This window comes from Macaca fascicularis, chromosome 15 (assembly GCF_037993035.2).
Source record: "Macaca fascicularis isolate 582-1 chromosome 15, T2T-MFA8v1.1".
NCBI classification, from domain to species: Eukaryota; Metazoa; Chordata; class Mammalia; order Primates; family Cercopithecidae; genus Macaca; species Macaca fascicularis.
This window is the reverse complement of record NC_088389.1, coordinates 59,751,379-59,764,334: the sequence shown is the minus strand read 5'-3', so window position 1 is coordinate 59,764,334 and position 12,956 is coordinate 59,751,379. Positions and strand designations below refer to the sequence as shown.

General features: G+C 46.2%; 1 protein-coding gene across 2 annotated transcripts in view; it reads right to left on the bottom strand.

The window, feature by feature from the left end:
• GABBR2 (gamma-aminobutyric acid type B receptor subunit 2) overlaps nucleotides 1-12,956 on the bottom strand; it is a 417,858-nt gene that overhangs the window by 74,320 nt on the left and 330,582 nt on the right. For both annotated transcript variants that reach the window (XM_005581209.5, XM_065530287.2), the window contains exons 12-13: nucleotides 9,476-9,583; nucleotides 611-733 (exon numbers count right to left, since the gene is read on the bottom strand). In XM_005581209.5, the coding sequence (XP_005581266.2) occupies nucleotides 611-733; nucleotides 9,476-9,583 (231 nt within the window). The remainder of the gene's footprint in view (nucleotides 1-610; nucleotides 734-9,475; nucleotides 9,584-12,956) is intronic.

The window sequence follows — 12,956 nt, the reverse complement described above, 5'->3', positions numbered from 1 at the left end:
CTATTTCAAATGAAAGTCAACAAAACTACAACCTCCAAAGGGACTCAAACTTCCCTAATCTGGAGAATCCTAGAAAGACCAGTGCGAGTTCAGGGCAAGGCTGACTGCAAGACATCTAAAAAGTATATTTAACAGTACTTTTATGTGAGGTTCTTTATTTTAACAACAAATATCTGATATCAAATGTGTGAAAAGAAATATATTGCTCATCACTTTGAAAATAACATCGTACCTAGAAGGAGCTTTCAGAATGTTTACTCCCTAGCAGCACTTTTTAGGAGATTTACTTTAAAATTGGGATAAATATGCAATGCCATTTCTCAAGTGACGGATCTTATAAATGAAGGCTTCTACAATGTATGAGAATATATACTTTTAAAAAGCCCAATATTTCCCCTTCATTCTGCGTGTATTAATAGTAAAATCGACTTCTTTCACAACACCTTATATTTGGTCTCCTTGGAATAACATGTCTCAAATGGAAGGAAATGGAACTGATGAAGTGTTCCCAGCGGGGTACTGGGCAGTCTGGGTGTTGGGCAGCCTCACTGTCCTCACGTGCCAGGGGCTGCATCTGCAGGCTTCGCTCCTGCTGGCGTGGACGGCTTACCTCCATGCTGTACTTCTCCACTGTCCTCCGCAGGGGGTCCACGGCCTGCCAGCAGATCAGGATACACAGGTCAATCAGCAGCATGCCGCCCACAATCACAAGCAGTTTCTGGTCCTTGATGATCTACAGAGCGGGAAGGAGCAGAGGGGAGCCGATGTGAGAGACAGCATCCCACGCAGCAACTAGGGGCCCAGGTCAGGGGAGGAACCTGCATCATGAACCCCCCAGCTGGAGAGTCTCCTGCGATTCCCCATCACCCACAGGATAAATCCAGCCAAGCTCCTCTGCGTGACATTCAAGGCCTTTCACAAGCTTGACCTTATCATTCCCCAAACACACGTGTATTTTGTTGAAGTTTGGCCACTCCTAGTCCCTGGTCGAGCTGTGATTTTCACCCTCCAGGTCTTTGTAGGTGCTAGTTCTTTTGTCTGGAATATCCTGTTCTTTCTATTTGGCAAACTTCTAATAATCCTTAAACACCTCGATCAATTGTCACCTCCTCCAGGAAGCCCTCTCTAACTCCTGCAGCACAACTAATTACTCCACAGCACTTTGTTCACATACTTCATTATCAGGAGGAACCACAGTAGTAACAACAATGAGAAGAATAGCTAACATTTAATGAACACTGACTCTGTGCCTGCCTCTAGGTTGATGGTCTCAGAGGCAGTGTCTCATAGAAAGTCAAATATTGTTATTATTCTTATTTTATGGACGAGCAAACTGAGGCTTAGAGGGGGCTAAGTAACTTGCTCAATGTAATAAACTTCATAAGCAATGAAGCCTGGATTTGGACCGAGCTCTGTTTTCTCCAGAATTCACATCCTCAAACATTTACAGCTCCAATCAGAAGCTATATTAAGTTGTATACACGTCTTCCCTCCTCAGTAAACTGGGGAGCCCTAGACAGAAAGAAAGCCCATTTTATTTGTGTTTCCTCAGCACCTAACAGGGCCTGGCATGCAGTAGCTACTTAAAAGTCTGATGAATTGAATCGACATGAAAGAATATAAAAAGAAGAAATATAACTCCCATTCCTCTTTGCAGCCTGGGATATTTTTATTACTCTGTGAGACTCCTAGCCCACTTTACGTCTGTTTGATAGGGATCAGCCGGGGGATAAATATTTTCTGTGCCAAAGCTGACCTGTATTTCATTCACTTCATGTTTATATATCCCCTCACTCTCCAGAAAAGCTAATGTGATGAAGTAGTTCTGGGAAAGACTCATGGAAAAACAAACAAAATTCAGGCAGAAGCTTAAGAAATATCACCAGGTTTGGTTTTTAACGATTAAAGCCATTTTTAAAGGAGAAATAAAAACCCGAGGGGCCTTTATGTTACCGAATGTAAAAAGAACACGAGGAAAGTGTTGGCTCAGTGACTGCCAAGGAGATCAAATCCAGCAAAACCGCTTTACCTGGGGGCAGGGCACTAGCAAAGCCCGCTCTGAGATTTTCAAGGATATGGTGAACTGCTGGGGCTTTGCAGAAACCCAGCTTAACTCTCACCCTCTGGGGAACTAGGCAACTACCTGCCAGTCTTGAGAAACTGGGACAAAATACCTAAGGAGCTTAGCAGTTAGGGGATGGGCTGGAAGGAGCCTCATATCTACGTGATGCTGAACAGGAGGCTGTTTGAGCCCCCAGGCATTTGCCTAGCTATTCCTGACCCCTGGAAGGCCTGACCTGCACCTTTCTGCTGGCATACTCCTACCCTGATTTCAAGGTTGAGCCCAAGCAGCTTCTCTTCCTCCATGAATCTAGGCATACCCTGCAAGGGGCAGAGATGGCTTCAAAAGCTGGGCACCAGAATTTTCCTCTTGTAAATGTCATAAAGTAAATCCTTCCAATTTAATGGCTCAAGTATGAAGTCTGAGGAAGTGTATTTTTTTTTCTTTTTTTAGATGGAATCTTGCTTTGTCACTTAGACTGGAGTGCAATGGTGCAATTTAGGCTTACTGCAGCCTCTGCTTCCTTCCCAAGTTCAAGCACTTCTCCTGCCTCAGCCTCTTGAGTAGCTGGGATTATAGGCATGTGCCACTACGCCCAGCTAATTTTTGTATTTTTAGGAGTGACAGGGTTTCACCATGTTGACCAGGCTGGTCTTGAACTCCTGACCTCAAGTGATCCACCTGCCTCAGCCTCCCAAAGTGCTGTGGTTACAGGTGTGAGCCACAGCACCCTGCTGGGGCAGTGGAATTCTAAAGGACTTAAAATTAAGTGGACCTGAGTTAGAATTCTGGCTTTGTTCCTTGCTACCTGTGTGACCATGAGCCAATCACTTCCTTGCTCTCATTCTGCATTTCTCATTTGTAAAATGGGCAGGGGTAGGGGGAGGGAGAGAGGAGAGTTTCTGTGTTATTCTCCAAGTATGGTATAAAAGAAAGAACACAGGTTTTGCAAGTAGAAGACCTCGTTCTAATCCCAATTCTTGTCAAGCGCGACCTTGAGCAAGTTGCTTAACTTTGCTAGGACTCAGTTTCCGTTTTTTAAAAGTGCGGTCAGTGATCCCTAAATTGTACAGTTATTATAAGAATAAAATGAGATGAGGTCCAGAAAGCATTTAGTGTCTGGCACAGAGAAGATGATCAACAAATGGTAGCTGGCTACCATTACTTGGGTTTTGACAATTAGTGATTCTGTGTTTATGTGTAAGACATAGTGACATCTAGGGGCAAAATGTGATATTGCACCTAAGCTCTACTAGACATGGAACTAATCATCATGTGTGGATGGGTGCATGGTGGGAAGATGCTGAGAATCAGAGGAGAAGAAATGGTTATTTTCCTTTTGGCACCATTCACAAAACCTGGCATGTAACCAGTGTTTGTGACTGAATGGGTTTAGGCTAAGTAGTTATGAATCGTTTTTTATTTATTAATTGTAGAAATATTTATTGAGTGCCTACCCTGAGTCAGGTTCTGTTCTAGGCACTGAGGATGCAACAGTGGACAACATAAACATTCTGCCCTATGAAGCATGCATGTTTGTGGGGAAGACTAGTAGTGAAAATTACACAAGTACACCCATGGGAATACAAAATACAATGTCAAGTAGAGGTGATTTAAAATAATCTTAAATAATGAAAAGAGAGGGAAGGAAAGAAAAAAAACACTGATCTGAGCACCAGAGAGCACCAGAGACCCCTTGCATTAGGCAAAGCCATCTCTCTATTCTTAGATTCTTTGACTTCTTTCGTTAAGTGCTGCCTGAACTTCTCTCTGCGTTATGTCAGTGCTCACTGATGCTATCACATGCAGTCCTCTCTCTGGGGGTAGGAGGTACTTAGTGGCAGATGACAGCAAAGGCAGATGAGCACACAGTAATGATTAAGCACCTGGTTCTGGAATCAGATCTAAGTTGGAAATGAACTAACTAGTTGTGTGATCTTGGGTAATTCCCTTCCCACTCTGAACCAGTTTCCTCATCTAGAACATGGGGATAATATTTGCACATGCCACACTAGATTACGAGAGCCTGGCTTACAATAACTGTTCAACAGATCCAGCAATTTTTACTAAATGTGACTTCTGAGTTGTTTAGAGCAGGGCTTAGCAAACTATTGATTTGGCCCACCATCTGTTTTTGTAAATAAAGTTTTATGGGAACATAGCCATGCTCATTTAAATGAACGTACCCTCAATTACAAGGAGGGTAAGGTAGAGAAGACAAATTTACACCTTTACCATACTCATTTAAACGAATGTCATTTGCGTATTTGTTTATGGTTGCTTTCATTCTATAAAAGCAAAGTTGAGTAGCTGCCACCGTGACAGAAGAGGCTGCAAATTCTTACCTATTGACTATTTTGGCTCTTTGCAGAAAAACTTGGCTGATGCTTGGTTAAGAGAAAAGGGCATTTCTTTATTTTTTCAAAAAACTTAAGATTTTCTGACCTATTCAGACTGGCCTTCCACTGGGGCCAACTCATTTCTTCAGGGAACACCATTCAGGGGGAATACAGCATGGATGGTGCCCCTGGGGCTCAGCTCTCTAGTCATCTTTAGATGGCGGATGCTTCAGGATAGCTACTAAAAGCCCTCAGCATTTTCCTTAAGTTGAGCCCAGATGAAAGTCTGAGGGTTTATCCTCAGATGCTTTTCCCACTCATGTTATTGTCTGCAACAGAATCCAGTCATATTTGTAGTAAACTTCCATTGTCCTCACACTTGATCTTAGCCAAAAGGCCGAGAAGCAAAACATCTTCCCCCAGAACAGAAGGTGTCATCTCTAAATTTCTACTCTTGTCTCAATGCTTCCATTTGGTCCTAATATGAGGCAAAATAAAGACTGTAATAAACCTTCTCAATTTAAAAAGATTTCACAATCGGTCTTTAGAAAAAAAGTAACATGCTGTAAAAATATGAAATTTGGAAGCATTAAGTCACCACGTGTTTAATAGCCTTTCATAGGCTTCTTTTCCTTTAATGCTTTCAAAACTGTGGACATATGGGGCATATGGGATGAAGTTTGTATATGTACGTTTGGGGAGGGCAAGCCATCATGGATGGAGGGAGGAGGGGTGGGAGCTATGCAAAGAAGAAAAGGATAAAGAAACTGCATTGAAAAAAGCATATGATTGCATTTGCAAATTGATACAAATCTAGTATATATGTCAGTTAAAAAAAATTAAGGGGGCCACTAAAAAAAGTCCAAACTTCTTTAAAAGAAACAAAATAAGTCAGTCACCAAAGGACAAATATTGTATGATTTAACTTATATGAGGTTCCTAGAGGAGTCAAATTCGTAGAAAGAATTGTGGTGGCCGTGGCTGTGAGGAGAAGAGGGAGTTAGTGTTGAATGAGTATGGAGTTTCAGTTTGGGAAGATGAAAAGGTTTGGAGATGGATGGTGACGATGACTGCACAATACAAATGAACAATATGAACTGCCAAAGGCTTTCAGTACAAGATTTGGTACTAATTTTGTTGTGAAAATGATGAAGGCTAGGTAAGTACATTATTCCAGTGTGAGAAACTCTTTGGGGTCACTCTGGGCTTTTTAGTTATTCCAGGAGCCGGTTTGTGGTGCTGTGGTTAAGTATTATTTACCAACCAAATTACAGGAGGATAGGGTAGAGAAGAGATATTTATATCTTACCCAAACCACAAACTCAATCAGGGAACCAGATTGTTTTGAAAGGGTTGTGACAGGTGTAGTTCAAAATTGGGCTCTTCTTCACAGTGTCAGTTTTTTACATAACCAAGTTGGCTTTTATTGTTATAGTTTTGTTTTTATTGTGGTAAAATGCACATAAACTTTACCATTTTAACTAACCCCCCCCCTTTTTTTTTTTTGAGCAGCAGCAAGATTTATTGCAAAGAGCGAAATAACAAAGTTTCCACAGTGTGGAAGGGGACCCAAGCGGGTTGCCCCTAACTAACCATTTTTAAGTGGAGAGTTCAGTGTCATTAACCCAATAGAGGTGGTCCTGATCCCCTCTGTGCATGAACCTTATTGCTCTCATTTCCCTTTCTGTTCCTGATGTCACCCTCACCACCCTTGATGTCATTTCCCCCGCTGGTCCTGAGGCCCTTCTCACCATCACAATCATCTTCCTCTAGATGCCTGGTGACACAATTACCATCCTTTGATGTCCAACCTCTGTCACCTTCTAGTCCTCTAACCTCATACCCTTTAAGGGACTGTTTTAAACCCCACTGTCTCTGACATCATTACCCTTAAAAACAAAAGTAGAAAAAAAGTTTTAAAAAGTTAAAAAAAAAAAGTAAAGAAAGTTTAAAAAGTTAAAAAAGTGTGTGTGTGGGGCTTGTCTCTCAGATAAGCCCCCTCCCTGGATGCCTGGACCCACTGCAAGCCCAAGCTCTCAGAGTTGGCCCAGACCCTCAGGGGGATCAAGTTTGCCCTGGCTCAGGCAGTGCAGGAGGAAGTGAGCAAAGCCCGTGGCCTCTGGTGATGACACCACATCACTGCCCCACAGGGAGCTTCCAGACAACTGAACTCCTGCCATTTTCCCTGATATGTTTTGTCGATTGTTGCCAGACAGTTGGCGTGTTGTTGCTTGGCAGTCACGTTAGAGAGCATAAAGGCAGGTTCCTTATCACAGATGACCATAGGGATGAATCACATATTAGTACATAGGAACCAACACTGTGCTTCTTCCAAACCAGGATGGAGTTATCAATGGCAGAGCAGCTCTTAAACCAGAGCCGCAGAGCAGGAGGGGCGCCAGAAGTCACCTAGGCCAGTGGCTCTCCAGCCTTGACTTGCTTTGGCCGGGGATGGGGAAAGCACAGGCTCCTGGGCTCCTCCCAAATATTCCGGTTCATTAGGGTCAGGGCGGGGCCCAGGAATTTGCATTTCTAACAGCTTGCAGGCCAGCCACACTCAGAAGCCCTGACCGAGACCACAGGTCCCCAACTTCGGCAGTCTATTAACATCAGCAGGGAAAGCTGAAACACTACTGATGCTCAGCTCCGGCCCCAGAGCCCTCATTTCAATTGGCCTGGGCTGGGTGACTTCTTGTAGTTTTCAAAAGGTCCTGTGGGACTGCAGTGTGCAGCCAGAGCTGAGAAACACTGGGGTGGCCAGGCCTCTCCTCTCATGGAGAGTTGTCATAAATGCTGCCAGGGCCCAGAGACGCAGGGCCTCTCCAGGCGAGCACAGGGACAGGGCGGCAGAGCAGGGCTCTTTCCCCACTCTAAATGCAGCCTGTGGATTTCCTAAGGTGGTTCGGGTGTGGAGCAGGGGGCAAAGAACAGAATATACCTCCACCTCATCTGGAGAGGACAGGGCGCTGCAGTCCTGAAGAAGGACCTTGGCAGTGAAGAGGTGGGTGGGGGGCCTGAGGAGGGAGAGGTACCACCAGGACACCAGGCAGGAGCCCACAGAATCACAGCTAAGGGGACAATACTATATCAATGTATCCCCATTCTACAGATGAGGACACAGAGGTCCTGAAAGATTAAGAGCTTTGTTGAAGGAACACGGCAGATCAGCAGTGGAGCAGAGACTAGAACTCCAGGCTTCTGTTTTGCCTGTTGGCCCCACTGCTCGGGCTGGGTTGCTGTCTGCCACTGGCACCAGGTAACCAGGGAGCAAAATGGAGGCTCGGATGAAAAACCAGAACAACAGGCTCCATGTTCCACTGGGATGGGCCCACAGTGAGGATCTGCAGAGGAGGTGTCAGTAAACAGGTGATGCCCACATCAGGATTTGAAGAGTGTGTGCAGGGGGCTAGGGTGTGATGGGTGGGGGACTAAATTGAGAAGAGCCTTTTCGGTAAGAGGTATCACGGTACTATGAGACCCCTCCCCTGGTGACAGAAATGGGTGGACTGGGAGGGAACGCTTCCTCCATGACCTCAAATCAAGAAAGAGGCCTTGGTTTCCGGTGAAAAGGAGATCACTGGGTGGTTTGATAGGAGTCTCTGCAGCCTGGGGGACCCTGTGGACTGGTGTCTGACTCCCGCTTGAGAAATCTAATGGGGGATGATGGACTGGCCAGCTGCTCTGAGGATGGAACAAAAGAGAGGCAGCTGCTACACTGACATCAGCCTTCAGTCCTTAGGTCTGTAGGTGCAAAGGGTGCAGGAGTGCTTTCTGCGCCCCAGATGTGGGCCGTGGGTGAGGAAGAGCTTGTGTGGCCCTGTCCAGGACTAGCTGGAGGGGTGAGGTGACCCCAGGGTAGAGAACTGAAGGATGCTCAGGAGCAGGGGAAGAAACCACAAATAGCCAATTGGGGGAGCATTTCATCTGCATCAAGAGCACGGCAGGAGAGAAAGTCCCAGTAATGAGGGACCCAGAAAAGCACCCCAGGAGTGTAAAGGGCCTGCTGCAATCCTCGCCAGGCCCAGTAAGCCCAATGCCAGCTCCAAGCAAGTAAAGTATTTCCTGCCCCTTCCACCACTCCTAATTCCAACTCCGGAGGGGTTGGACACCTGGGTGGATGGGATGATGGGGAAAGAATGCAGGCTGGCCAAAGAGAGAAGCAGCCAGCCTATACCCCTTTTCCCAAGGCAGGTGGCCGGCCTGCTGCAGGCCTGAGCTGGGAGAGGGAGAAGTTGTGCCAATGAATACTGTTTGAAGTTTTGAATATAATGATAGACTCTACATATTATAATAGTTACTGACCAGAGGACCTTCAAAATCATAAGACTTGCCACAAACTTTATCCAGAAGAAAGGGGAGAACCAGTACCACTGCAAGAGTTAAAAAGGACAGTGGTGGACAAAGTTTCTCTATGACTAAGAGACAAGGTTGGCAACATCATGGCTATACCAAACCTCACGGGTGGCGAATGCAGTCCACGGTGTGAAGGCTGAGCTCCTGTCCTACAAGAGCCTCTTTGAAAATGGAATCATTAAATCCAGTACCAGCCCTGTTTCACTCCTCTCTTTTAAGAGCTCCCTATTGCCCATAAGTTAAAGTGCAGATTCCTTAATGTGGCTCTAGCCTTCCCTTCCAGCCTCTCCCTGTCCCCTGTCCCCACGAGTCCTACGCCCCAGCCACATCAAGCCTCTCTCAGCTCCTGACCACCCTCCTCCTATCCCCAGGCTGCCCTGGATGGTTCCTTTGACAAGGTCCCCAGCATCTCTACGCCCTTTGCTTGGCTAACTCCCACTCACCCTCCAGGCCCCAGCATAGGTGGCACTTCCTCCATGAAGCCTCCCTTGAGTGTTTTGTACCCCAGCACTCCCCACATGTCCCCAGCCAGCCCTGATAACTGTGTTATAAATGCTTTGTTAACTGTCCGATTTCCCCAGTAGGCTGAAGGTAGCAGGAGGTAGGGATTGTGTTTAGCTTGGATCCCCAGCAAATAGCTCAGTGCCTGGAATATAGTATATACTTGCTAGATAAATGCTGAGTGAACACTGCTAATACCCTGAAACAGGAGAGTGATTACCTTCTTCTTCATTTTCACATTTTTGAAGATGGCGTGGACTCTCCAGGTCTTTGCAAACATGGCCCCAAAAGCGGTTGTGTAGCCCACGGTGAGAATCCAGGTCCTGACCTAGAGGCCATGAGAAAACAGAAGCATTGACCTTCCTTAGGTAGATGGACTTCATCAGATATGAGACCACCCTGCAGGGGGACTTTTCATGACGGGGAAAAATACTCCCCTCTACATATCATTGAGTTTCACTGGCATCTTTCAATCAAATTTCCATTCAATAGGCATTTAGTTCTATCAGTCACTCACCAGACCCAGGGCACTGGGCACACAGGAGTGCAAGATTCAAATCCTCCCTTAGATGAGCCCAGAGAGAGCCAGGCAGAGAGCCACAGACTGCTGAGGTACCACCAAAAGGTGATGGTCCAACCCTCTGGCCTTCACGTCCCCTCCTCCCTTCCTTCTTCCTGTTGCCCAGTCCTCTCCCCACATGGTCAGGCCATGTGGCTACTATTGTCCAGTGCGACCTCAGAAGGCCAGTTAGTCAGCACAGGCCAGCCTGGCTACTGAGCTCACATTTAGACCTTGGTCCCTGCTCAGGACTGAGGCCCTGTCTGGCTCTCACCTATTCCTCAGGACCAAGGTGTGCCCTGACCCCTAGCGCTGGGTTGGTGGCTAATGGGAACAGCCGGCCCTGACATGAGCCTACAACTTGGATCCCTTAGGGCAGGAACAGGCTGGCCACCACCTGTTAGGTTTTAGGGGCCTCCAGGACGCCCACTTTCACCTGTACTGCATCACTCCCAGAACCCCCGACCCTCACCATTTAGACTGGACACCCTCTAATACCCAGGAGACTTGCACATCTCCAGGTGGGGGCCCCACATCATGGTCCAGCCCTGGGCTGTGCACCACTGAGTTCTGGGGCCTCCCACTCACTGGGACGGAAAAGCCACGTGCCCCATGAGCTGCAGCTCTGAGCTTGGGTCTTTGCTTTCCCTCAGCTCTGTTGAGCTTAGTTTCCTTTGAAAGGCTCCAAGCTGCCTTGGCTGAACACAAGGCAGAAAAGTAGATGTGGTAGGGAAAAGAGAGGCAGCCAGGCTGCAGCAGACAGCTGAGGCCCTCTGCATCCAGAGGAGCTGAGCACAGCAGCTTTGCTTGGCTTCCCCAGGCCCCTTCTAGTTCAGGGCTGGCTGCCACCAGCACAAGCAGGAAGTTTCCAAGAAATGTTCCCAGCCCATTCCCCTGACGGATTCATTCTGCTCCTGCTTTTCCGGCAACTTGACTCTCCGGGTTTTCAGAGACAGAACATTTTGCATTTCCATTTTATTTGTAAAAATAGGAACTATTTTTAGACTGCAAGGCCGACCCACTAAATCAAGGGAAGGACAACAGTATCACAGCACTTGTTCGGAAACACAGGCCTGTGAAGCATGAATGCTGCGAGGGTACAGGTGGGCACTGAGCCTTCTATTTTCTTTTTCTTTGTTTTTAAAATTTCACAAACAAGGAGAAATCAGATGGGTAAAAATGAACCACAGTGCTTTAGAAACAATGTAGAATGGCCACAGTATTACCCAGATGATCATAAAAGGATATGAGAAAAGTATACAAAACAGGGAGGGGGAAAGAGCCAAAGATAGAGAATTTAGACCTAAGCATATTCAATGACCAGAAAATACGTTTGTCATCTGTCAGAGATGCATGGGACTTGACAGTTCATCTTATTCATTCATTCATTCACTCATTCATTAGTTTGCTGGGTCACTCATTCATTAGTTTGTTCATTTGTTCATCTTCAACAAGTATTATTAGGCCAGAGGCAAAGTATATAATAATAAAAACAAACAACAAGAAAAATAACAAACACCAAGGTGATTTTTTGGAGGTGTCAGTTAAGCGAAGAAATCCCTTAACAGGTGAAGAAACTGAGGCCCAGCGCATTTAAGATATTTCCCTTAATCACGCCACACAGCTCCAGAGCTGAGCCTGGAACTCGATGCTTCGTCCTGGTCCAGGTCTCTCTCCCTGACATCCTGCTGCTGCCTCCTCCTCAGATGGAGTCTCCTCAACCCAAATCAGGTTCATCTACACCTAGGAGCCAGATGTCAAAGGACCAGGACACACCCAGAGGGGGTAGCTGACCAACCTGTAACACCCTCCGGGGACCTCAACACACTTGTAAAGCTAATTTATTGACACGACTGTTAAGACCAATGGTCTACAGCATTTTTGATAACGTTCTCTTGAACATGTTTAATTTGACAAATTACCATATACAGACCATGGGCATTTTAAAAAGGACAAAGATGAAGTAATATCATCATTTTTACCTCATCCTGTGGCTGACAAAGATCTGTTTTGAGGAGATGTGCCACTCCAGTGTGCTAAGCCTTTTTTTTTTTTTTTTTTTTTTTTTTTTGAGATGAGATCTCGCTCTGTCACTCAGGCTGGAGTGCAGTGGTACAGTCACAGCTCACTGCAGCCTCCATCTCCGGAGCTCAAATAATCCTCCTACCTCAGTCTCCTAAGTAGCTGGGACTGCAGGCATGCACCACCGTGCCTGGCTAACTTTTGATTTTTAGTACAGATAAAATCTTGCTATATTGCCCAGGCTGGCCTTGAACTCATGAACTCAAGTGATCTTCCTGCCTCAGCCTCCCAAAGTGTTGGGAGTATAGGCAAGAGCCATTGCATCCGGCCTTAGTGTGCTAAGCATTCTTAATACTTGCTTTAACTTATGTTTTCTTTGAAACAATCATTTCCAGGCCACTTGTCTATTTTGTGAGGGCTAAATTCATTAAGACTCAACCATCTAATTAGTCGTTAGTTAAAACTCAATAATATAAATTTAACCTGGCATCTGGAAATTGCAATATGTTGCCATAAACTAAAAGCAAAGAATAGCTGAGGATGCCTGGGCAGAAAAGAGTTAACGTAGCAGGCCTGAGACCGTTGTCTTTAGGAAGGTCTGATTTGAGGGTTGGTCCTTGGCTGGTATCTGAGAGCCTGGATTCTGGATGGTTCCCACCATCTCCTCAATGGTAAGAGCAGCTCACTGTGCCTAAACGGGTTGTGCAAACAACATGGTTTATGCTGAACACTGCCTTCCTTCTGGGAGTCTGGAATTTTGTTATGTAGTAGGCAGACGGTGTCGACATAGCCATCCCCCAACTAAACTCCCTGGGCATGGCATTTCTAATGTGCTTCCCTGGGCAGCATTGCACACATGTGGTCGCTACTCATTGCTGGGGGAATTAAGCGTGTCCTGTGCACCTCTGCTGTGATAGGGCTATCAGAAGCTGGCACCTGGTTTCCCCTGGACTTCGCCTCCCCATGTGCCTTGTCCTTTGCTGATGCTGCTGTGTATTCTTTCAGTGTAATAAGTCATAGCTGCGAGTATGACTGCACGCTGAGCCCTGAGAGTCCTAGTGAATCACTGAACTTGGGGGTTGTCTTAGAGACTCTCAATGCTGCATCCCATTGCTGTCTG